Source organism: Idiotropiscis lumnitzeri, chromosome 2, assembly GCF_059441095.1.
Source record: "Idiotropiscis lumnitzeri isolate Australia: NSW breed Sydney's pygmy pipehorse chromosome 2, RoL_Ilum_1.0, whole genome shotgun sequence".
NCBI classification, from domain to species: domain Eukaryota; kingdom Metazoa; phylum Chordata; class Actinopteri; order Syngnathiformes; family Syngnathidae; genus Idiotropiscis; species Idiotropiscis lumnitzeri.
This window is the reverse complement of record NC_142392.1, coordinates 34,593,734-34,618,073: the sequence shown is the minus strand read 5'-3', so window position 1 is coordinate 34,618,073 and position 24,340 is coordinate 34,593,734. Positions and strand designations below refer to the sequence as shown.

The following is a 24,340-nucleotide window of genomic DNA, read 5'->3' as shown; positions in this document are numbered from 1 at the left end:
GACCCCGATTTGGACCGGACCATGGGGGCATTTCACAAAATTACGTCCTACGATGTAAACCTCCTTTTAGCAGCACAACAGTGATAAACGAGCATTTAAAAAGGAAGCACGTTGCGGCTGATGCCCGATTTCATTCCTGACATAGTCACAGACGTTTCTGGAAGCGAGCTGAAGTTAGCACACACAGGCTATTGTGTGCGTCTGATGGAACACCTGTTGTGGGACCCGAACTTATTAATGGGGGCCACTGGGGGCCATCGCAACATAATGTCATTGATAGAATAGAAATCCTTCAAGTGAAATATGTTTACAAGTATTTCTTCTTGCATTTCGAGATAGTTTCATCGTGGGTATTTTTTTGCTTCCATTATAATCTGGATCCCTAAAAGAATTAAAGGGGCCCTGGCATCAGAGTCGCTATTTATTGCATGATTTACGTTTGGGGTTTTTTTTTGCCCAAAATGACATTTAGCCTGCAAGTACATTCCAACATTCCCCTTTTTATTTTTTATAAAATTTCTGTTTTTAAATTAATTTGAAAACAACATTATGTTTGAAGAGTCAAAATCCCTACACATAAGCATTAAGCAACAACACTTTCACTGTGACTTTCATGTTGACATATTTGAATAATGACTGTATATTTTAAAGTTATCCAATATGTATTCAAATTCGACTAAGATCCACCATAATATTTGAAGAGTTCACTGAATTATTTTAGAACTGCAATGATGCTTAACAGCCATAGAGTGTCAGTAATGAGTAACAAAGTAACACAACATTGTCATTTGCATAAATTACCAGGAACTATGAGTTGCGGGGGAGATGCAAACCACCTGGGCCACAGGAACTTTATTACCAGGAACTAAATGTTCCTGGGCTTGTTGGTAGAAAAGGGGGTTGTGACGTTCAGCCTTTTTGAGACCATAGTAAGACAAAGATGAAGATGCATTCCTTGCAGCATGCGCTTGTTCACTGATGAGATCCGTGCAACCCTGGATGGATGCATTAAATGTATTTTAAATGTTTGGATGGGGTGAAACTACGCACATGTGCACAAAACAGTGCAGATCCACCGGAGGTTCATTGACTCTCACCCGACGAAGGCAGTACAAAGTTAATAAATAAATAAGCCCATTACGTGCTTGATATTTTTTAAAAACTTAATATTTTGTGTTTTATCCACTAAAATTGATCAACCGCCATTGATGTTTTCGCCGCAGTGTGCACATTTTTTAGAGTCAAGCAGAATTCCTTCCGGAAGGAATTGCTTGAACAAGATATAAATACCAGAAAATGTAAAATGTTAAATAATCAGTTGAAATTTTATTAAAAAAAAAAAAACATGGAGTCCACCCCCCACTATTGGTTATTCTTTGGCATATATTTTCTGCACTGATTTCATTTGGCAAAAACAAATGTTCAGCAGACCTGCAAGTAAACGGCAATATTTAAAAATAAAGCGGCAATAACCTTGGACGCATTTCCCCAAACAACTTAATGTTGTGATGCATATTTTTAACGATAGAAAGTCGTTCTTGACAAAGCAAATGAGAGTAAAACGTGTACAAACCTGCTTTGTGTGGCACAACACGAGGCTGGTTGCAAACTTCGTCCAGCAGTTGAAGATGTTGTTCGTTCTCTTCTTTTATTCCACAAAGTTCCTCTTTGTACTTGGGTGTCGTTCTTTCACACATTTTCAAATGATAATTCCAAAAAATCCGCACTTGATCTCTGCTTGGCGATGAGTCATGTGCCTCTTTTCGTTAGCGGCTAGCTAGCTAACAAGGTAAGCTAACTACGCCGAAAAGCATCAACGCGCGAAAATGAGGTTATCGGGACACAAAGACTTAATGAATTATGTCGTAGTCCTTTAGAGTAGCACTGGACATCCTTTGAGAAATTTACAGTCAGTTCCACACTAAATCAGAAGAATTTAGCGGTGGGTGTTTTTGTTCCGGTGTGGACGGGTCGGTGGATGTGGTCAAGGTCCTTCGGAAGCTGCGCGCTTGCTAATGACGTCATGCTTTAAGCACGTATTTTTCAAATATATTTCTTTGCCTCTGTGTTTGTTTTTACACCTGGCTGTTCTCTTTTAATATATATTCTATGTAAGATTTTAATTCGGTTGATAAAAAAATGTAACAAAATAATTAAAATAACGCCACAAAAGCGAGTCAGCTCCGACGTCACTTCCCCCCTATGCCCGGAGAAGCCGCTGCTGGAACAAGCGTGGGAAGGTTACGTTTCTCCTACCGAACGAAGCAACAATGCTGCTGTTCGATCGGGCTGCAAGATTGTATGGATATAATGTCTGCATATACTCGCAGTGCCTCTCAATTATTTCACGCCCGCCCCTACCAAGAAGAAAAAGATTCGCGCCCCCCCACCACCATTTTTTTCTGTCTTTGTATATTGAGATTAGATTGTCAATAAAATATCCCTTAACTAACCTACATTGATAAGAAATTTAATTTCGAGAACTATTATCGTGAGGATCTCGAAGCTCAGTACTCTGTTGTGCAAATATTGATGAGATGACAAATATTTGTCATGTCATGTCATTATCCTCACGGCTTATCCTGAACAGGGTCGCGGGAGAGTGCTGGAGCCTATCCCAGCTGACTACCGGCGAAAGGCGCACTACACCCTGAACTGGTCGCCAGCCAGTCACAGGGCAGACTTAGACACCGTCACTGAGAGGGAACTGAACCCACGTTGCCTGCACACAACTCAGGCGAGTGTACCACTACACCATCAGTGACATGATAAATATTTACTAATACGTTTTTTGCCAAAAACTTTATTAACATTAACAAACAGTTATTAATACGTACATAATATAGAAAAGACAAAAAGAAGAGCCAGGGGGATTTTAAACAAAAATTCTATATGAATAACGTAAAGCAACAGCTTTAGTATTGTTGGAGTTGAGTCACCGTGGAAATGAGAAGTATTTAGTAAATCAACTTTTAAAAGCCAAACTTACGCCAATGCGTGTTCGGTTTTTGTACTCAAGAAGAAAAGGGTCAAATAAAGACTCAACAACTGATTAGAGTTCCGATATTTAGTTTCTTCCATTTCTGGAGTTCAGGAAATAGTACAAAGACAGATATCTGGGTGGCTTTTTCTTAATCTCACGAGAAACTGCACTCGGGCGAGCACAGTCAAAAAATGTGCACCATCTTTCAGCCCAGCTTCAGTTTTTATAGGAGTTTTTTATGTCAAGGGTAATGTAGGTTGAATCGGTTGAATCGGTCGTCCTCGCTCCCTCCCACGGCACGGGTCCACGTCCAAGGGAAGGTCCTCCCCAGGTTAGTCATCGTCTGGATAGCTGATGATGGTCGATTCCTGTCTGGTCCCCAAGACTGGCCTTCCCCGGCGGGCAGTCTCTCCGTCTCTCCAGCTGGCATTGCTCTGGAATCTTGTCGGTGTGCATGTGTGCATGTGTATGAGCACGTGTAGGTGCAAGTGTAAGGGTGTGTCTGTGTGTATGCATGCGTATGTGCATGTGCTCCGATCTCCAATTGTTCCGTCTTTCGGAATGTGTTTTTTTATAGCTTCTGTGTGAGTCCTCCAGTGCCCAATTTGGCATGTTTGCATCTTCTACAGCCAATGTGGAGAATGTGCTTCGTTGTCTTTGTCCATGAAGTGCTGTCAGTGTGAGTGCAGGTCATGGAAATGCTCTGTGTGCAAATTTGTTCTCACTACCCAAAATTTCAATAAAGTTCACACATTTAAACTAAGTACTATAAATTTAGCATTTGAGAAAAAATAATAAATCAGAAAACATCAGGACTACAATCCCAGTTATTCTTGTGACCCGTGCTTCTAGTTCCATTTGATTAATGCTTTTTGTTTCAGCAATCTTTAACATATTCCGTAAATATGAACCTGCTAAATTAAACAATTGACCTTCTGTCCTGTCAGTGTTTAAAATAATGCCAGCAATCATAATACAATCCTTCATTTACCATTGCAGTCGTCTTTTCATTGCAGTATTTTTTATCATTGTAGCATTTTATTAATTTCCCCTCTGGAACACGGACAGACATTCGGAGTGTTTCCTTACACTTGTAAATGTTGTGGGATGTAAGTGTGTATATACACATGGGGATTTGTGTATTTACGTATATACTGTGTATATTCGCATAGGTTTGCTTTTTCTGAATGTCTGCTGCTAATGTCATACATTAACGGCTACATTGCACCACCGCCTCTGTGTGATCCATATCTTTGCCGTCGTAACACTGCAAATTTCCCCATTGTGGGAATATGAAAGGACATCCTTATCTTTATCTTTAAATCCTTGTGTTGGTGCTTGTTAAATAATTTTCCATAAGATTAAGATTGAACAAAATGGTGAAACAAAAATTTAAAAAGTAAATTCTGTAACAATTAAACATTGAATACTAAATTATTCCTAAAAGAGTTCAATGAATCTTGAAATTAATGGTGAATTATTGTAGTTTAATGAATACTGAAACGAATAATGAAATATTAAAGTACTTTAAATAAATACCGAAATCATTTTCGAACACAATAACAGTTAGGTAATAAAAGAGTGACATATTTTAATTTAAAATTCGCAACCACATCACAACCTGGTGAAAAACCCTGTAAAAAGGCAAATATGTTGACATAAAGTATCAATTTATCATGTCAACTGTTAATAATAGGGAAATACATTTGGAATACTCTCCAACCAACAACATGGTGTCAGATGTATAAACAAAACCAGCAACAAAAGTAAAATTCAATACAGCTCTCAAGTTCATTTTGGGAACAAAAATGTTTGTTCATGTGCATACGGTTCAAATCGTACGTTTTTCCAATGTTTAGAAGAAGATAACAATGATTTGCATCGCAAATGGTGACATCTGTCGGTGAGCTGGTGGCAGTGCGCCACATAGCCAGCAGCCAATCATATCACAGCGGGGTGTGTCCTGTTCTCCGCCTTCGTGACGAACATTTTCTCAAAGAAAAAAAAAACGACGCCATCTTTCATTCGTCTCGTCGAACAAAGAGAAGCTCACGAGTTATCGCCAAGCAGAGATCAAGTGCGGATTTTTTGGAATTATCATTTGAAAATGTGTGCAAGAACGACACCCAAGTACAAAGAGGAACTTTGTGGAATAAAAAAAGAGAACGACCAACATCTTCAACTGCTGGGCGAAGTTTGCAACCAGTCTCGTGTTGTGCCACACAAAGCAGGTTTGTACACGTCTTACTCTCATTTGCTTTGTAAAGAACGACTTTCTATCGTCAAAAATATGCATCACAACAGTAAGTTGTTTGGGGAAATGCGTTCAAGGTTATTGCCGTTTTATTTTTAAATATTGCCTTTTACTTGTCGGTTTTCTGAACATTTGTTTATTCCAAATGAAATCAGTGCAGAACATGGATGCCGAAGAATAACCATTAGTGGGGGGTAAACTCCGTGTTTTTTTTCCCGGTTTAAAATTTGAACTGATTATTTAACATTTTACATATTCCAGTTTTTATATGTTGTTAAAGAAATTAAGTTTGTCATGTCATCATGTTTCAAAACTATGCTGACAGATGTAGTTTATGTTTATATCCACTGTTGGAGTTGAGCCACCGAGAAAATGAGAAACATTTAGTAAATGAATCTTAATAGCTAAACTTACTCCAATGCGTGTTCGTTTTTTGTACTCAAGAAGAAAAGGGCCAAATAAAGACTCAACAACAACTGATTAGGGTTGCGATATTTTAGTTTCTTCGATTTCTGGAGTTCAAGAAATAGTATCTGGGCGGCTTTTTCTTATTCTGACGAGAAACTATAATCAGACGAGCACAATCAAAAAATGGCGCGCTGATCTCAGCCCAACCTGACATTTCATAGGAGGTTTCCTATGTCAAGGGTCATGTAGGTTGAATCGGTCGTCCTTGCTCCCTCCCACGTCCACGTTAAACGTCCAAGGCTGACCTTCTCAGGCAGGCGGCAGTCTCTCCGTCTCTCCTTCCCCTGTATTCTTGTCAGTGTACAGATTGTGTGGTGTATGTTTTCACAGATCAAATTGTGTTTTTGGTGTTCTTGATAGCATCCCTGTGACTTCCTCCCCTGCCCAACTTGATGTTTGTATCTTCTATGGCCTATGTGGAGAATGTGTTTAGTCGTATTTGTCCATGAAGTGCTATCTGGTTTGTCATCAGTTTAACCTGAGCAGACTGAATCTGTTCTGAATGAGAGTGTGGGTCATGAAAATACTATGTGTGCAATTTTGAGGTCTTACATTGAAACTAAGTCATATAAATTTAGCATATGAATGCATCAGTAAACACCATGACTACAATCCCAGTCAATCTTATCGATGCACTGTACTTCTACATACATTTGAAAAATGCTTTTTGTTTAATCAATGTTGAACATATTCAGTAAATATGAACCTGCTAAATTAAATAATTGACCTTCTGTCCCGTAAGTGTTTAAAATAATGCCAGCAATCGTAATACAATCCTTCAATATTCATGTCCGGTGTGGCCATTCCCTATAAGAAGGGAAGGCCGGAGAGAGGGGACACCTTTCCCTTTTTTCTTTTTGGGGAGACTTCTTTTGACATCAGCATGTGACGAGAATAAAATCTCTTTCTCACCAAAATGGCTGTGTCAGAGAATCTTTTTCCATCACCAATTCTGCCATGCTCCGCGACCTGTCCGGAGGGAAGCTGAGCTAGACCCACACATCAACAACAAAATATACCACATTTCTGGCGTCACAAACAGCATTCTTGCTCCATTGAGGGTCTCAGGGTGCTGGGGCGCAGGCGTTCAACAGCCGGCCGGCTGAACTTTAGGTGAGATGCTTTTTGCAAACATATAGTGTTCGTAAGCTAAAAGGAGAGACACCCAGCTCAAGTGGAGACAGAAAGGTTAAACAAAGTTTATTTGGCAACTTCATCTTCCTTCTGTTCCTCGATGCTTTTCACACATTCCCTTTTATAACATCGAGGAATCAGATTACATTAAAGGGTGGTACAGTTCGTCTTCTCAAAAGCTGGTTTGGTCCGGTTTATCATTGGTGTGTCGTCGTGGGTCGCAGCTGACTTTGACGTCAGCATCTCTTATCAGGACCTAGCACGATGTTGCTTGCTTCATCCTCACTTCTGAAGAAGTGCCACCGCCCTTCTTTTCAACATGATATGTGCACCATGTATTGAAATAAAGTTGCGTCATGGCAAATGTATAATAACCTCCAAATATTATTCTAACATTCCCCCCTGTTTATTCTACATTTGCCCCAAATATTATCATCAATGGAATTTCCAAAGATTTAATTCCATCAAATCATTAGCTTGATAGCAAATGTAAACCCCTCTATTTTTCTTTGTTTAACTTTAATGTATTTGAGCGTTTTGGATTAACGAATAGGATCTCCCAGGTAAATTCAGTCGTCGTCATCAACTTGGTCATCAGTGTCTCCTCCATCACCAGTACCTCTGTAATTAATCAAAGGATATATTTCCTGTCGTTTGGAATTTGCTGGAGCGAGAGCTGTTGAGATAAATCGGAAAAGCAAAACGCGAATGCAGGGAATACAACAACATCCACACAGTACAAGGATTGAGGTGAACATTGTTATAGAAATCATTACAGAAAATACCATATTTTTATATTTACCAAACGTTTTGTTCCACCACTCATCCCATGCAGAGGTACTCACACCTGAGTGTTCCTTCAGCTTTCGGTTCAGGGTGCGCAAGCCTGTAATGGCTCTTGTGAGGGACCCTTCCGGAGAAGTGTTGTTAGGAATGAAATTACAACATTGATCCTCAATCATGGCGCAAACCCCTCCTCTCTCTGCCAACAGCATGTCCACCGCGATGCGGTTTTGAAATGCCATGAGTGATGTTGCTGCCAATTGTTCTTTTGGACCAATTTTACGTCACCCCAGATGGAAGGACGACGTAGGACCAATTGTTCTTTAATAGCTATAAATCCTTCTTCAATGAAGTTCCCCAATCTTTGCACGTTATAGTGTATGTAATTTATTCGATCCACACTCTTATTCGGTGTAATCCAAAGAAGAATGGACTCGAACCCTGCTGCGATTTGATTTACCAACTTATACTCATCTGGTACGCCCCTTGGTTGGCCAATTGCATCCAAATAGGTCATATCACCATCCCTCCAGGAAGCACTTCGTCTTTTCCTGGCGTAATAATAGGGGGATTCGTGGGCTTCAACTGCTCTTTGAATGTCCCCTGCTGTGGATGGAAAAATAGACACTGGTAAGAGAAGTGACACCAATGCACAAGTTCCAACTGCGTCCTTTAATGAATCAAATAATTTAGTACCCCCACACCACCACCACACATCGCTGCGTGGCAGTAGTGTACCTGATTGGAGCAGAGTTGTTTTGCACCACGCTGATGATAAGCCTCCCACTCTATTTTGTGTTCCTGTAAGATTAACACAAGTAAAGTTAGCCACTGCCACATCGGTCGAAAAGATAGGCTTATCTTTCGTTGCTTTCGTAGCCGGGTAGACATCATTCCAAGCAATGCAATCCGCATTAGGCGTCAATTTTGTCATTACTTCTAAAAGGCATGTCGATGGAAGAGCTGCTGGAATTACTCGTAGCAATGGTCTCGGGCCCATACATGAAACACAACTAGAATTTGCAGTCTTAGCAGCTGATTCCATTAATAGTAGCCAATTATTTCCTAATTGGGTAACTCCTGTAACAGCCAAAAAGTGATCATCTACAGAGAGTTTTCCTTTAAATTTTAGCACCGTTTTAGATCGTTTTTTCATCGAAGTTTTGGTCTCTATATTTTTTATAGGGGTAGCCTCAACGGGATTCTCTAAAATGGTAGATACACAAATTACAATAGTATGATAAGGATCTACCCCTTGAGAATATGGGCTTAAATCTAATTCTTCACACGGATTATTGTCGCATCCCCAATTTGTCGAGTTAATAGTTAACTGAATTCCTATCGCTACGTGTGTTAATGAAAGTTTCTTCCGCAAAGTTTTTGCACATTTTTCAGTCGTCCAGTCAGACCAGTCTTGTCCCGTTTCTGCTACCAGTCCATCCCATCTTCTAGTTCTCACAGTTAAGTACCATGTGTACCGGCGTCCATAACTTTGCGCACTATACGCATGTTGTCCTACTTTGAAAACGGATGCTTCACTCAATTTAACTTCAGACCATGGTATAATAGCAGTTGTCATCTTGTTAGTCGGCAAACAAATCATTGTTGCTGAGTCAGCAATGCTGTTGCTCCTAGCGCATGATGTAAAGTCCATCTTATCAGGTAACCTAAAATTTTTAGTTGAATGTCCATTATTATTATTTATCGGTGTATATGTTGGTGTATACAAAGCTTTCACTGCAACCAAGGCTGCACAACACAAAATCTCAAACTTTATCCACGCGAAAGTCATATCGGCCGAGAGACCCCTAATAGGGTAGGGTGGCTTATAGTTCTTCACTGGCCTAAAATGTTTTCAGATCCTATTGATCTGCCCCCACCTAGTCACCAGGCTTGCCTACCTTCCCCTTGTCGGGTGTCTCGGTTGAGATGACCCTCTTACAATGCGCAAGGTGTATGTTGCTTGGGGAAACTGTCCTCGTTTTGGGCTTATGTTTCCCTGACAATTGTGTCGAGCACAGATCATGCAGGCTCTTCAAAAAATCTTTTGAGAAAAAATTAAACCCATATGTTGTATAAAATTGGTTTATCTGTCTTACCATACCTTCCCTCCTGTTTGACATGTGTGTCAACATGTGTCAATATTCCGAAAAATATTTTTTGGAAGAATTGTTTTTTTTTTGTTTTTTTTTTTCTCTGAACTGACATATATGCCATTAGTCAAAGTAGCTCCTTTTTCTAGCCATAGATTTTCTCTTGCATAAGACTTTGTTGTTACATGTCTGCAAGGATGTTGCCTCGCAGAACGTTATCTATCAGCGCACACACAGCCACACCTATGAATGGCTTGTTAGCTGCTTCTTCACCTCTTTTTTTTTTTTTTTTTTTTTTTTCTCTCTCTCTTCTCTTCGTTTTATTTTTGTAAGTCGACTATTTTTTGTGTACTAAGCTGACCAGCGAATTTATATTTTGTTATCCATGAGTTTAAATGTTTTACTTTTTCCGGACATTGGCTTTCTATAAATTTCTAGTCCTTACACGTTAATTGTTGTTTCGGATCGTTTTTGCTAGCTTTTTTTACTGTTTGATTTCCCCATGTTTTCCTAAACTGTTCTCCAATCCCTGAACAGGCTGACAATTACTCTGTTTGAGGTAATTCCCAAGCTTCTACCACAAGTGGCGGAGAATTCTTGCATCTGCTTCCCAGACAGTTGTCAGTTAATTTTCCTGTTCCAAAATGAGGTTGCAAGCCTCCATACACACTTATTCATTCACACTATTTTTCCCTTATTTCTCTTTTTTTCCCTTTCAAACGCGCGTGGAGGATACACCCCTGTTATCATCTATCAGTTTTATAGACTATCTCTGTCTCTTCACGTAATATTGACTAGTATTCTTACGGTTTTACACAGTTTTAAAGACTTACTCTGTCTAGTCCCCACAATATCCCCACGGAATTTAACTACTTACTTGCAGAGGAGTCCGCCCTCCTGTTAACGCAGAATTTAACTACGTACCCCTTCAAATGCCCACATTTATCACACTCATTCATCACATTCGGACTTCACACACTCACCCAAGATGAGCTGAACGTCTCTCTCCGCAGCCGCCCTTCAACTTTCAGCATCCAGTAGCAAAGTCGAGGACCAGGTCCAAAAAAAAATAATAAAAAAAGATAAACAAAAAACAAAAAAAGAAAAGAAATCCTGGAAAAAAAATAAAAAATAAATCCTTGTTGTGGCCACGATTGTCCTCGGTCGTCGGCTTCGCCCCTGGACGCCTCCAGTATGTTGGGTCCACGGCTCTGAAGGACCAATTGTATGTCAGGTTCGCCAATTTGACATATAGTGTTCGTAAGCTAAAAGGAGAGACAGACAGCTCAAGTGGAGACAGAAAGGTTAAACAAAGTTTATTTGACAACTTTATCTTCCTTCTGTTCCTCGATGCTTTTCACACATTCCCTTTTATAACATCGGGGAATCAGATTACACTCAAGGGTGGTACAGTTTGTCTTCTCAAAAGCTGGTTCAGTCCGGTTTATCATTGGGGTGTCGTCGTGGGTCGCAGCTGACTTTGACGTCAACATCCTTTATCAGGACCCAGTTGCTTGCTTCAGACTTCGATGCCAACTTATCAGGGCTCTTCTGGATGTTGTTTACTTCTGAAGAAGTGCCACCGCCCCGCCAATTGCAGACAACTCCCTGTATCACCCCGTCACACTGCAAACACTCAGCATAGTTCACTATATTAAACTGCAACATGTTATATGCACTACATATTAAAATAAGCTGCATCACGGCAAATGTATAATAACCTCTTAATATTATTCTAACAAACTGTTTTAGGAATAATTTAGTATTCAATGTTTAATTGTTACAGAATTTACTTTTAAAATTTTTGTTTCACCATTTTGTTCAATCTTAATCTTTTGGAAAATTATTTAACAAGCACCAACACAAGGTTTTTAAAGATAAAGATGTCCTTTAATAGTCCCACAATGGGTAAATTTGAAGTGTTACAGCAGCAAAGAAATAGATCACACAGAGGCGGCGGCGTAATGTAGCCGTTAATGTATAACATTTGCAGCAGACATTCATAAAAAAAACATGCAAATATACACTGTATATACGTAAATACACAAATCCCCCTAAATATACACACTTACATCCCACAACATATACAAGTGTAAGGAAACTCTCCGAATGTCTGTCCATGGTACAGAGGGAAAATTAATAAAAATGCTGCAATGATAGAAAATACTGCAATGATAAGACGACTGCAATGGTAAATGAAGGATTGTATTATGATTTCTGGCATTATTTTAAACACTTACAGGACAGAAGGTCAATTATTTAATTTAGCAGGTTCATTTTTACTGAATATGTTAAACATTGATGAAACAAAAAGCATTTATCAGATGAAAGTAGAAGCACGGGTCACAAGAATGACTGGGATTGTAGTCATGATGTTTACTGATTTATTATATTATTCTCATATGCTAAATTTAGAGTACTTAGTTTAAATGTGTGAACTTTATTGAAATTCTCAATCGTGAGAATAGATTTGCGCACATAGCATTTCTATGAGCTGCCCTCACATTCACAGCACTTAATGGTCAAATACGATAAAGCACATTCTCCACATTGGCTGTAGAGATGCAAACATACCAAATTAGGCACTGGAGGACTCACATAGACGCTATCAAAAGAAAAACACATTCCAAAAGACATTACAATTGGAGATCGGAGCACATGCACATACGCATGCATACACACAGACACGTACTTACACCTGCATATACACGTGCACATACACACGCACATTCACATCCACATACACGGACACATACACGTATACCTGCATATACATGCACACCGACAAGATTACAGAGGAATGCCAGCGGGTAGAAAGACGGAGAGACTGCCCGCCGGAGAAGGCCAGCCTTGGCGTGTCAGTCTTGGGGACCAGACGGAATAATTGGTGGTGGGGGGGCGCGAATCTTTTTCTTCTTGGTAGGGGCGGGCGTGAAATAATTGAGAAGCACTGCGAGTATATGCAGACATTATATTCATACGATCTTGCAGCCCGAGTGAACCACAGCATTGTTGCAAGTTCTGTAGGAGAAACGTAACCTTCCCACTGCTGTTCCAGCAGCGGCTTCTCGGGCCAAAGGCGGAAGTGACGTAAGAACTGCCTCGCCAATGTGGTTTGAATTTATTTATTTTGTTAATTTTTTCATCTACCGAATTAAAATATTATATAAAATATACATTAAAACAGAACAGCCAGGGGTAAAACAAACACAGAGGCAAAGAAATATATTTGAAAAATACGTGTTTAAAGCATGACGTCATTAGGAAGCGCGCATCTTCGACCTCGTCCACATCCACCGACCCGTCCACACCGAAATAAAAACAACCACCGCTATTTTTTTCTGATTTAGTGTGGAACCGACTGTAATTTTCACACAGGATGTCCAGTGCTACTCTAAAGGACGTCGACATAATTCATTAAGTCTTTGTGTCCCGATAACCTCATCTTCGCGCGTTGATGCTTTTCGGTGTAGTCAGCTTAGCTTGTTAGCTTAGCTTGTTAGCTAGCTAGCCGCTAACGAAAAGAGGCACACGAGTTTTCGCCAAGCAGAGATCAAGTGCGGATTTTTTGGAATCATCATTTGAAAATGTGTGAAAGAACGACACCCAAGTACAAAGAGGAACTTTGTGTAATAAAAGAAGAGAACGAGCAACATCTTCCACTGCTGGACGAAGTTTGCAACCAGCCTCGTGTTGTGCTACACAAAGCAGGTTTGTACCCGTCTGACTCTCATTTGCTTTGTCAAGAACGACTTTCTGTCGTTAAAAATATGCATCACAATATTAAGTTGTTTGGGGAAATGCGTCCAATGTTATTGCCGTTTTATTTTTAAATATTGCCTTTTACTTGCAGGTCTGCTGAACATTTGTTTTTGCCAAATGAAATCAGTGCAGAAAATATATGCCAAAGAATAACCAATAGGGGGGGGTGAACTCCATGTTTTTTCCAGTATAAAATTTGAACTGATTATTTAACATTTTCAATTTTCTGGTTTTTATATCTTGTTCAAGCAATTCCTTACGGAAGGAATTCTGCCTGACTCTACAAAATGTGCACACTGCGGCGAAAACATCAATGGCGGTTGATCAATTTTAGTGGATAAAACACAAAATATTAATTTTTTTTTTTTTAAAGTCAAGTACGTATCGGTCTTTTCTTATTTATTAACTTTGTACTGGCTTGTTCGTATGAGAGTCTATGAACCTCGGGTGGCCCTGCACTGTTCTGTGCACGTGTGCGTAGTTTCACCCAATCCAATCATTTAAAATACATTTAATGCATCCATCCAGGGTTGAACGGATGTCATCAGTGAACAAGCGCATGCTGCAAGGAATGCATCTGCATCTTTGGCTTACTATGGGCTTAAAAAGGGAGTACGCCACAACCCCCTTTTCTACCAACAAGGCCAGGAACATTGTGTTCCCGGTAATAAAGTTCCTGTGGCTCAGGTGGTTTGCATCACCCCCGCAACTCATAGTTCTTGATAATTTATGCAAATGACAATGATGATGTATCAGTGCGAGGTCTTGTGTTACTTTGTTACTCATTACTGACACCCTTTGGCTGTTAAGCATCATTGCAGTTCAAAAATAATTCTGGGAACTCTTGTAATATTATGGTGTATCTTAGTCTAATTTTAATACATATTGGATAAGTTTAAAATATACAGTCATTATTCAAATATGTCAACATGAAAGTCAGAGTGAAAGTGTTGTTGCTTAATTTATGTGTCGGGATTTTGACTCTTCGAACGTTAATTTTGTTTTAAAATTTATCTAGATACAGAAATTTTATAACAAAAAAATAAAAGGGGAATGTTGGAACGTACTAGCGGGCTAAATGTCATTTGGGGCAAAAAAACAAAAAACAAACAAACGTAAATCATGCAATAAATAGCGACTAGGCCAGGGCCCCTTTAATTCTTTTTGGTATCCAGATTATAATGGAAGCAAAAAGTACCCACAATGAAACTATCTCTCAATGCAAAATGAAAAACTTGTAAACATATTTCACTTGAAGGATTCCTATTTTATCGATGACATTATGTTGCGATGGCCCCCAGTGGTCTGCATCAATATGTTCGGGTCCCACAACAGGTGTTCCATCACACCCACACAATAGCCTGTGTGTGCTAACTTCATCTCGCTTCCAGAAACGTCTGTGACTATGTCAGGAATGAAATAGGGCATCAGCCGCAACGTGCTTCCATTTTAAATGCTCGTTTATCACAGTTGTGCTGCTAAAGGGAGGTTTACATCGTAGAACGTAATTTTGTGAAATGTCCCCATGGTCCGGTCCAAATCGGGGTCGCACGCATTGCTCCGTGTGCGGCAGGCACAAGTCAAGGTAGCACGCTAGAAACAATATAAGACAAAGTCGCCGCATGAGCTTTGACTTGACCAAAAAAAATGTGTGTTTGTCTTTTTGCTTTCTGCAGACGTCTGTGAAAACGATCTCCGTTCTGTGAAAGAGGAGCCAGACTTGACTCACATCAAAAAGGAGGAGGACGAGGAGGAGATCAACAAGTCACCAGTGAACGTTCTCCCGATAAAGACTGAAGATGAAAAAAAGGATGAGAATGAGGACAAAAGAGGGGCGGAGCCTACAAGCAGCAGCTCAAGTCATCACGTGACAACAGAAGGTGATGAAGACCACTGGGGACCATCACAAGCACATAATGAGGACACATCAGACGCTCATGACGATGATGATGATGATGATGATGATGATGATGCTGGGCAAGCTAAAGGTGAAAGGGCATGTCACACTGACTCATTCACTGCAAAGCTGTCTTTAAAACCGCACACAAGAACACACAGTGGTGAAAAACCTATTTCTTGCTCAGTTTGTGGGAAATGCTTCTCTCGAAAGTCTTTAGTAAGGCACACAAGAACGCACAATGGAGAAAAACCTTTCTCTTGCTCAGTGTGTGGCAAAAGCTTTTCTTTCAAGTTATATTTAATAAAACACAACAATACACAGTGGAGAAAAACCTTTTTCTTGCTCAGTTTGTGGCAAGAGTTTCTCTCAAAAGTCGCATTTAACAACCCACGCAAGAACACACAGTGGAGAAAACCCCTTTTCCTGCTCAGTTTGTGGAATATGCTTCTCTCAAAAGGGAACTTTAACAGAACACACAAGAACACACATTGGTGAAAAACCCTTTTCCTGCTTAGTTTGTGCCAAGAGGTTCTCTCGAAAGTCGTATTTACGAAGCCACACAACACACAGCGGAGACAAGCCATTCAGTTGCAGTGTTTGTGCTAAAAAATTCTTCACTAAACGTAGTGCTGAGAGACACAATTGTTCTGGTGAGAATTGCAGCGATCCTTGAAGCTTAAAAAAAAAGACAACAAAAAACTCAAGGAACTGACTCTTTGTGGTAAGATGTAAATGTGATTTTGAATAAAATATGATATATTGAATTTTGCAAAGCTCTTTTATTGACACTAAGCCAATGTGATCATTGCCAGAAGAACCATTGTGTCTGAGTGATGATGATTTTTTCGTGTGTTTACATCAAACATGTAAAGGAAATAAATTGCCTTTGCCTGGAACAACATTTTTTAACATTATGTTTTGCAGTTGTCTTTTTAATCGTACTTAATGGAAAAGGTGTGAGAAGAAACGGTGCTTATGAAATCGGTGCCTTCCACAATCATCAATAAAATCACTTGTTCCACTTGCTCATGGCCTTCATTACGCTGTGTGAAAAGGTGAAAAACAGAACTAGAAGTTGAACTATAAAAAGAACCAGAAAGAGAAACGCAAATCATCTCAGTTTCTCTTCAAGGTTTTGGTATGTCAGGAGTGGGCAACTTGATGGCGACTGGAGTCAGCGCTGGTTTTCTCGCTGTGTTTGGCTGGCTTGTATATGTATGGTCCATTGAACAAAACTCAAACTCTTCAAATATCCCCTCACATAGATTTAATAATTACGGTTTCTGAATAAATTCCTGACTGGCTAAATACACTTTCTAGGTTGAGGTCTATCAAGCATTTGGGGTTTGTTGCTAAGCAGAATCTCACTTCGGAAAAACTTTCATTTTGTCAAATATACCAAATGTTTTTTTTCATGCTATATTATATTTTTTATACGTTGGATTACTTATATAATGAAATAGGGAAATTGGCAACCACATACAGCTTTAATTCAATTAATAATAAATATAAAAACATTTTATAAATATTGAACTCATTGAGAAGAGTCCTAATCTTGAAATAAATATTGAATTATAAAAATGACAAATGTTTTAAATTATTTCAATAACCCGACCCCGGATGAGCGGCAGAAAATGGAATAATTTAAATTACATACATATTCAAATGAACAAATATGTTAAGAAATATTCAAGTGTGAAATAAAAAGGTTAAAATTAATATTGATATAATTTCACATATTAAAATAATTGAATAAATATTGTAGTATTACATCAGCAAGCTTAAATATAAATTGAAATAAATGGAAAAAAAAAGTCGTGTATTTTTAAATGGCCTGATATAGATATGGGAAGTAATTCTCTTTGTGAAACTATGAAGGGACTGGAGCTCACAGAAGTGACAAGTCTTGGTTCTGAAGTTCCGATGTAACCAGATACTGCCCTGAGAGAAAATAGGCCTGAGCATTGTTTATGGTGGGGGCAATTCTCTCGCCAGGTCAGTGACCTTCCAGGGTGTGAAAGTAATTTAAGGTGCCTTCAGTGAAGTCCTACTTGAATGAATCCACATCAAAATACCATCATTTATGACACCACGGCTGGACAAATAATATCCAGAAACACACTTACGCACCACTGAGTGAGTGTTGGACGATATAGCTTCTCTTGAAAGGTCCGACTTGAAAATGTCTTTGCAAGTGTATCTACAAGGCGCCGCGTTCAGGACCCAGTCTCCCCAGGAGGCCTGGGTTCGAATTTCCCCATTGTGGGACTAATAAAGGGAATATTATTATTATTATTAATTAAATCCACAGGACCTTTTCAAACTTGTCTTTATCTTCGGGTTCATTGAATACCTCGATGGCCTCGGCTCCGGCATTGGTTCGCAAAAGGGCTATTTTTCTTTCGTCCGCTCTGTTTCCGACTCCCACGGCGGCAAGGTAGAGCAGGAATTGTTGCTTGAAAGCGCGCCAACTCGCGTCCACATTTCCCGTCATTTTCAGCGCTTCTGGTGGCCTTACGGAGTCCATCTCGCGTCAGTCCTTTTCTTGACCCGCGACCTGGTACCATGTAATATTCTGTCTTCTATCTTAAGAAGTCACGCAGGTAACGTGATGCTGCAAGCTTGTATGTCTTTATTTACTGACTTGCATTCTCGTCTATGTGCAGACACACTTGTTCGTCTGGTAACCATTAATTGCACTCCTTTTTAAACTTGTTTGTAAAGCTTGTATCAGTCACTTGAATAAGATATTGTAATTAACGTAGACCCACCAAATTTTATATCTATATCTATTTCAATTCCCAGACTGTTGTAAAAGCTTTCTTTGAATATAATCTAGACAGTGGCATCCTCACAGGTATTTTACAACGTATACATTTCGTTGTGCCGATAATCACCACAATCCAGAAGTGTTGGTTCGCAATAATTGTCGCGGTTCGGTGAACCGCGTGTGGGGAAAGGAGGACCCAAGAGCGACAGAAATGGTAGGAACAGGGTTTATTGGAGGAGGAGGCGGCGCGGCGGGGCGAGCCGAGAGCGTGGCTGCGGGAGCGAGGATCGGCGGACAGGCGTTGAAGCGGCGAGCACCGGGAGTTGCTGGCCGGCTGGCGGAGGAGCGGCGGGTGCGGCACGGAAGAGGCAGGTGAGCGGCGTGTCGGGGGAAGCGCTGGCGAGACGAACGCCGGGCAGGAACTCGGGAACGGGTGCGGGAAGCTCAGGACCGGACGGGCTCGGGTCGGCTGGAGGGGGAACAAGAAGGCACGGAGGTCAGACAAGCACGGGAGGCTACCGGATCCGGCGAACAGACAGCGTGTCGAGACATGGCCAGTACCACGTGAGGTGACGGGATAATCCGGCGTCTGGCTCCTGGCGCGGCTGGATCTTATGCTGGTCATGATTGCTGCTGACGAGCCGCAGGTGCGCAGGAGCCGATGCCCACTTTCTCCGGAGGAGTGCCTGGCTGGGAAAGGTCGCGAACCTGCAAGTAATCAGAACCGCCAGGCCCTCCTCCCAAACCCGAACCGTCACAGTACCCCCCCCTAACGGACGCCTCCTGGCGTCCTACCCGGTTTGTCCGGGTGCAGGGCGTAGAACTCCCTGATGGGGGAGTCGTTCAGGAAGAGCTTGCGAGGGATCCACGAGCGCTCCTCCGGACCGTAACCTTCCCAATCCACCAGGTATTGGAAACCCCTACCTCGGCGCCGCACATCCAACACCTTGGATACGGTGAATGCCGGGTGGTCGTCGATGATCAGGGGGGGTGGAGGGGCGACGGTCGGAGGGCTCAGAGGGCTGGAGGAAACAGGCTTGAGAAGGGAGACGTGAAAGGTAGGATGGATTTTGAGGGAGTCGGGGAGCTTGAGCCGGACGGAGCCCGGGTTAATTACTTTCACGATCGGGAAGGGACAGATGAACCGGGGAGCCAGCTTGCGCGAATCAGTCTGTAGGGGGAGGTCGCGTGACGAGAGCCACACCATCTGTCCGGGCTTGTAGTCCGGAGCTGGGGACCGGTGGCGGTCGGCCAGGCGCTTGTTTTTCAGTGCCGTACGAGTGAGGGAGGTCTTCACCTCGGCCCAGACTCCTCGGATCCGGCGGAGGTGCTCCTCGACGGAGGGGACGGCCACGGCATGCTCCTGGTCACTAAACAGAGGGGGCTGGTAACCGAAACAGGCCATAAAAGGTGACATACCTGTTGCAGCGGAGGAGAGGGAGTTGTGAGCGTATTCGATCCAGGGCAGGGCCTCGCTCCATGAGACCGGGTTGCGGGCCACCACGCACAGAAGTGCGGCTTCGAGGTCCTGGTTGGCCCGCTCGGCCTGGCCGTTGGTCTGAGGATGGTAGCCGGAGGAGAGGCTGGCGGTGGCCCCTACTGCCTTGCAGAACTCTCTCCAGACCTGCGAGGAGAACTGGGGGCCTCGGTCGGACACGATGTCCACCGGAATTCCATGGGGTCGGAAGACGTGTTGGGTGAGGAGTTTAGCTGTCTCCAGGGCGGTGGGCAGCTTGGGAAGGGGGACGTAGTGGACGCACTTGGAGAAGCGGTCGATGAAGGTTAAGATGACGGTGTGCCCATTGGAGGGAGGAAGACCGGTGACGAAATCCAGTGCGATGTGGGACCAGGGGCGGCTCGGGATGGGCAGGGGATGGAGGAGGCCGGCCGGGACCGAGTGGGAGGCCTTACCGCGGGCACAAACGCAGCAGGCCAACACCAACTCGCGGGTGTCCTTTGCCATGCGGGGCCACCAGAAGCGCTGTTGGAGGAAGCGGAGGGTGCGCGGCACGCCCGGATGGCAAGTAAGAGAGGATGAGTGCCCCCATTGGAGAACCTGGGACCGCGTGGCCTCGGGCACGAACAGGCGGTCGGAGGGGCCTGGCCGGGGGTCCGGTTGTTCCTGCTGGGCCTCTCGGACGATCCGCTCGACCTCCCAGGTGGCCGCCCCCAGGAGGCAGGCGGAGGCTAGGATGGTTTCGGGCGTATCCTGGCTGGCGGGAGATGAGAACAGGCGCGAGAGGGCATCAGCCTTACCGTTGTTGGAGCCGGGTCGGAAGGAGAGGGTGAAGTTGAATCGACTCAGGAACAGGTTCCAGCGAGCCTGGAGAGGGTTCAGCCTCTTGGCGGGCTGCAGGTAGGCCAGGTTCTTGTGGTCGGTCCACACCAGGAAGGGGGTCGGGGTGCCCTCGAGCCAATGTCGCCATTCTTGGAGGGCCCACACCACCGCCAGCAGTTCCCGGTTCCCGACATCGTAGTTTTTCTCCGCCGGCGACAGGCGCCTGGAAAAAAAGGCACAGGGGTGGATTCTCTGGGTTACGGGGTCCCGCTGGGAGAGGACGGCTCCCGCCCCGGTGTCGGAGGCATCCACCTCGACGATGAATTGTTGCGAGGGGTCGGGGTGCTTGAGCACCGGGGCGCTGGTGAAGGCCTCTTTGAGGTGGGCAAAGGCTTGGGATGCCGCCGGGGTCCACTGGAACGGGGTGGCTGTGGAGGTGAGCGCAGTGAGAGGACTGGCTACCTTACTGTAGTCCCGGATGAAGCGGCGGTAGAAGTTGGCGAACCCTAAGAAGCGCTGAAGCTCCTTACGAGTCGCGGGCGTGGGCCACTCCACCACGGCCTGGATCTTGGCGGGGTCCGGCTGAAGTTGCCCCCGGGCGATGATGTAGCCCAGGAAGGGCACTGAAGAGACGTGGAACTCGCATTTTTCGGGCTTGACGTAGAGGCGGTTCTCCAGGAGGCGCTGGAGAACCAGCCGGACATGTTGGCGGTGATCTGGGAGAGAGCGGGAGAAGATGAGAATGTCATCGAGGTAGATAAATACGAACCGGTTCAGCATGTCACGAAATATGTCCGTCATCAGGGCCTGGAAGACGGCGGGGCGTTGGTGAGGCCGAAGGGCATCACCAGGTACTCGAAGTGCCCCAGGGGGGTGTTGAACGCCGTCTTCCACTCGTCCCCCTCTCGGATGCGGACCAGGTGGTACGCGTTTCGGAGGTCCAACTTGGAGAAAACCTGGGCCTCGCATAGGGGTTCGAAGGAGGGATCTATGAGGGGGAGCGAAGACTTGTTTTTAACCGTGATTTGGTTCAGGGGCTTGAAATCGATGCAGGGACGGATCGAGGAATCCTTCTTCTTGACAAAAAAGAATCCAGCTCCCAAGGGAGAAGAGGAGGGGCGAATGAGCCCGGCTGCCAGGGACTCGCGGATGTAGCTCTCCATCGCCTCCTTCTCTGGCCTGGAGATGTTGTACAGGCGGCAGTTGGGTAGGGGAGCCCCCGGGAGAAGGTTGATGGCGCAGTCGTAGGGCCGATGGGGAGGGAGGGTGCGGGCGAGGTCCTTACTGAAGACCTGGGCGAGGTCGTGGTACTCGGGAGGCACGGTGGAGACGTCTGGCCGAGGAGGAGCGGGGGGAGGAGAGGAAGGAGCCGGATCCGCGGAACGCAGGCAGTGGGAGTGACAGAACTCGCTCCATCCGGTGAGGGAACACTTCCTCCAGTCAATGGCGGGGTTGCGGGTCTGGAGCCACGGGAATCCCAGGACCAGGGGGACCTGGGGGGAGTGGATGAGGAACAGTCGGATGGATTCCCGGTGGTTGCCCGAAACGATGAGGGTCAGGGGGGTGGTCTGCTGGGAGACCTGGGCAATGAGGTGCCCGTCCAGCGCCACCACCCGCCGGGGGGAGGCGATGGGTTCCATGGAGACCCCGAGTTGGCGTGCTAGGGTTAGGTCCAGGAAGCTTCCGTCGACCCCCGAGTCGATCAGCGCGGTGACCGGGAGAGGGGCGTGTTGCCCCAGCAAACGCGCGGGGATCGACATCCGTGGGGAAGAGCCAGTGGCGGACACTAGAAGGCCTGGTTGCCGAGAAAGGCGTCGCTGCCGCTCCTGGGCGTCCAGGGTGGTCCTTCCCACTTGCTTGGGTTCATCCGGGCCGGCGGAGGGCGGGGCCGGAACCGGAGGGCTGCTTTCGGCGGCCTGGGCAGCCGCCGGGACCGGTCGGCCTGCCGGTCCCGTAACCGGTGGTCGACCTTGATGGCCAAGACGATCAGCTCTTCGAGGGTCGAGGTTTCGTCGCGCACGGCCAGCTCGTCCTTAAGAGCGTCGGTCAGCCCGTTCAGGAAGACCTCGCGGAGAGCCGGCTCGTTCCAGTGGCTCTCGTGAGCCAGGATGCGGAATTCGACCGAGAAGTCCGCTGCCGAGCGGGAGCCTTGTCGGAGGGTGAGCAGTCTTCGGTGTGTATACTTGAAAAAACAATGTTCCTCACCGTACTGCAGCCTAAGCACTCAAGTAATAAGGGAAGTTCCGCTTATGTGTACCAACATTGCCGTCCTGCAGACTTGTGGCATGACTTATCTTCAGACTGCTGCTGAAGAAGGACTGAGCCTTCCTGACTCTACTTGCCTCCGACCAATCCAAAATGCATCTCAGTGTCCATCTACATTTAAAAAGCAAGACAACAGTACAGGAAAGGCTCTGTGTTCGGCGAATGTTTCCCACAGCTACAGTCTTGGAGAATGTTTGTGGATTGACACCGACCTTGGTACGAGTTGGACAGAATTTGCCCTGCTTGAAATTCCCTCTAGTCTGGTGCTGCAAGAGAATATGTTTACTTTGAGAGCAGTCAAAGGATTTCAAAGAGGCTTGACCCAGGATTCTCTTGGACATTATATGGCATACTGCAGGAGGGCTGCTTTTGCCTGGGAGATGTACAATGACCTGGAAAGTGGAGTGAAAGCAGCATCAGAAAAGACAAAGATCTTCCCACATGCTTTGTTCTTCACAAAGCAGTGATTGCGTAATTGTTGCAATGTAAATAGTTTGGTGTTTTTTTTTTTTTTTACACAAAGCTATAGTTTCAACCCAAACTTTCTCTACAGGCTCTCATCAATTACACATGGACTGTTTTTATATTAATTCAGTTGTTCTCAAATGAGGGAATGCTACATCGAGGGGTGTGTTTATGTTGTTTTTATTTCAAAATAGTTCAACGGATGTTTCGGCCTCACGTCTGCTATAATTTAAGAAATAATAACATAGCTTTAATGACTACTGATGAAATAAACAAGTGAGCAGCAGAACAACATATTAAAAGAAATAAGATCGAATTTAAAGTAATGGACAGCAGTGAAAACAGGAAGATTTTAAGATTATTGCATGCTAGCAAAGAAAAGCTACAACAGTGAGTGTGACATGTTTACCTGAAGTTCGTCCGGCAACAGTTGCTTTCCAGGATCATGAAGAATGTAAAATGCGCAGAAACATGCAAAACATCGGTTCATTCCAGGAACTAGTTTATAACCTGGAATTAATAACAAATACGAGTGATTCAAGTGATTAGCTGAACGCGGTAGCGCGATACCTAGCTCCTTGTTCGACAGCATCCAAAACAAAATAGACTGACGCCGGAGCGTTAGTGTTTGTGACATCACCGCGTGAATTAAAACGTGTAATATCTATCGAACCGGAGCAACACAAACGAAACTTTTAACAGCACAAACAAGCACAAACGAAGCACAAACGAATGGCACCATTCCCGACCCATTTGGATGAAAGTGGGGGGCTGGGTGACGTCACCACTCGAAATAAAAAAGTGTCATATCTCTGGAACCGAAGCAGCACAAACGGAAATTTTAACAGCACAAACGAGCACAGATGCAGCACAAACGAAACAAACTATTTCACCCTATTTTTGCAAGAAATGGAGGGCCAACTTCACGCTGATGGACTAGGCGCGCGCCGTTGACCAGTACGGTGTGATAGACTGGATCGTGCTAGTCTAAGGAGTTATATCAATGGAATTAGGCCATAACTCATTGAGAAACTGGGTTTCTCGGGAAACTGTGTTTCCCCTGCGGATAGCACGGTAGTGTAAATTAAGGGTTCTGCGGTCCCTCTAAAACCGAATCGTGTTATTCAAGGAGTTATATAAATGGTATTAGGTCGTAACTCGTTTAGAAACATGTTTTCTCGGTGC

At 44.0% G+C, this 24,340-nt stretch overlaps 1 protein-coding gene and 1 pseudogene across 1 annotated transcript; both read right to left on the bottom strand.

Moving 5' to 3' along the window:
- LOC148342387 (uncharacterized) overlaps nt 1-24,340 on the bottom strand; it is a 76,608-nt pseudogene that overhangs the window by 928 nt on the left and 51,340 nt on the right.
- Nucleotides 7,798-10,259, bottom strand: LOC148342389 (uncharacterized). The gene has a single exon (XM_088288815.1). It carries the CDS (start codon nt 9,412-9,414, stop codon nt 7,798-7,800), a length of 1,617 nt encoding a protein of 538 aa, XP_088144941.1. The 5' UTR covers nt 9,415-10,259.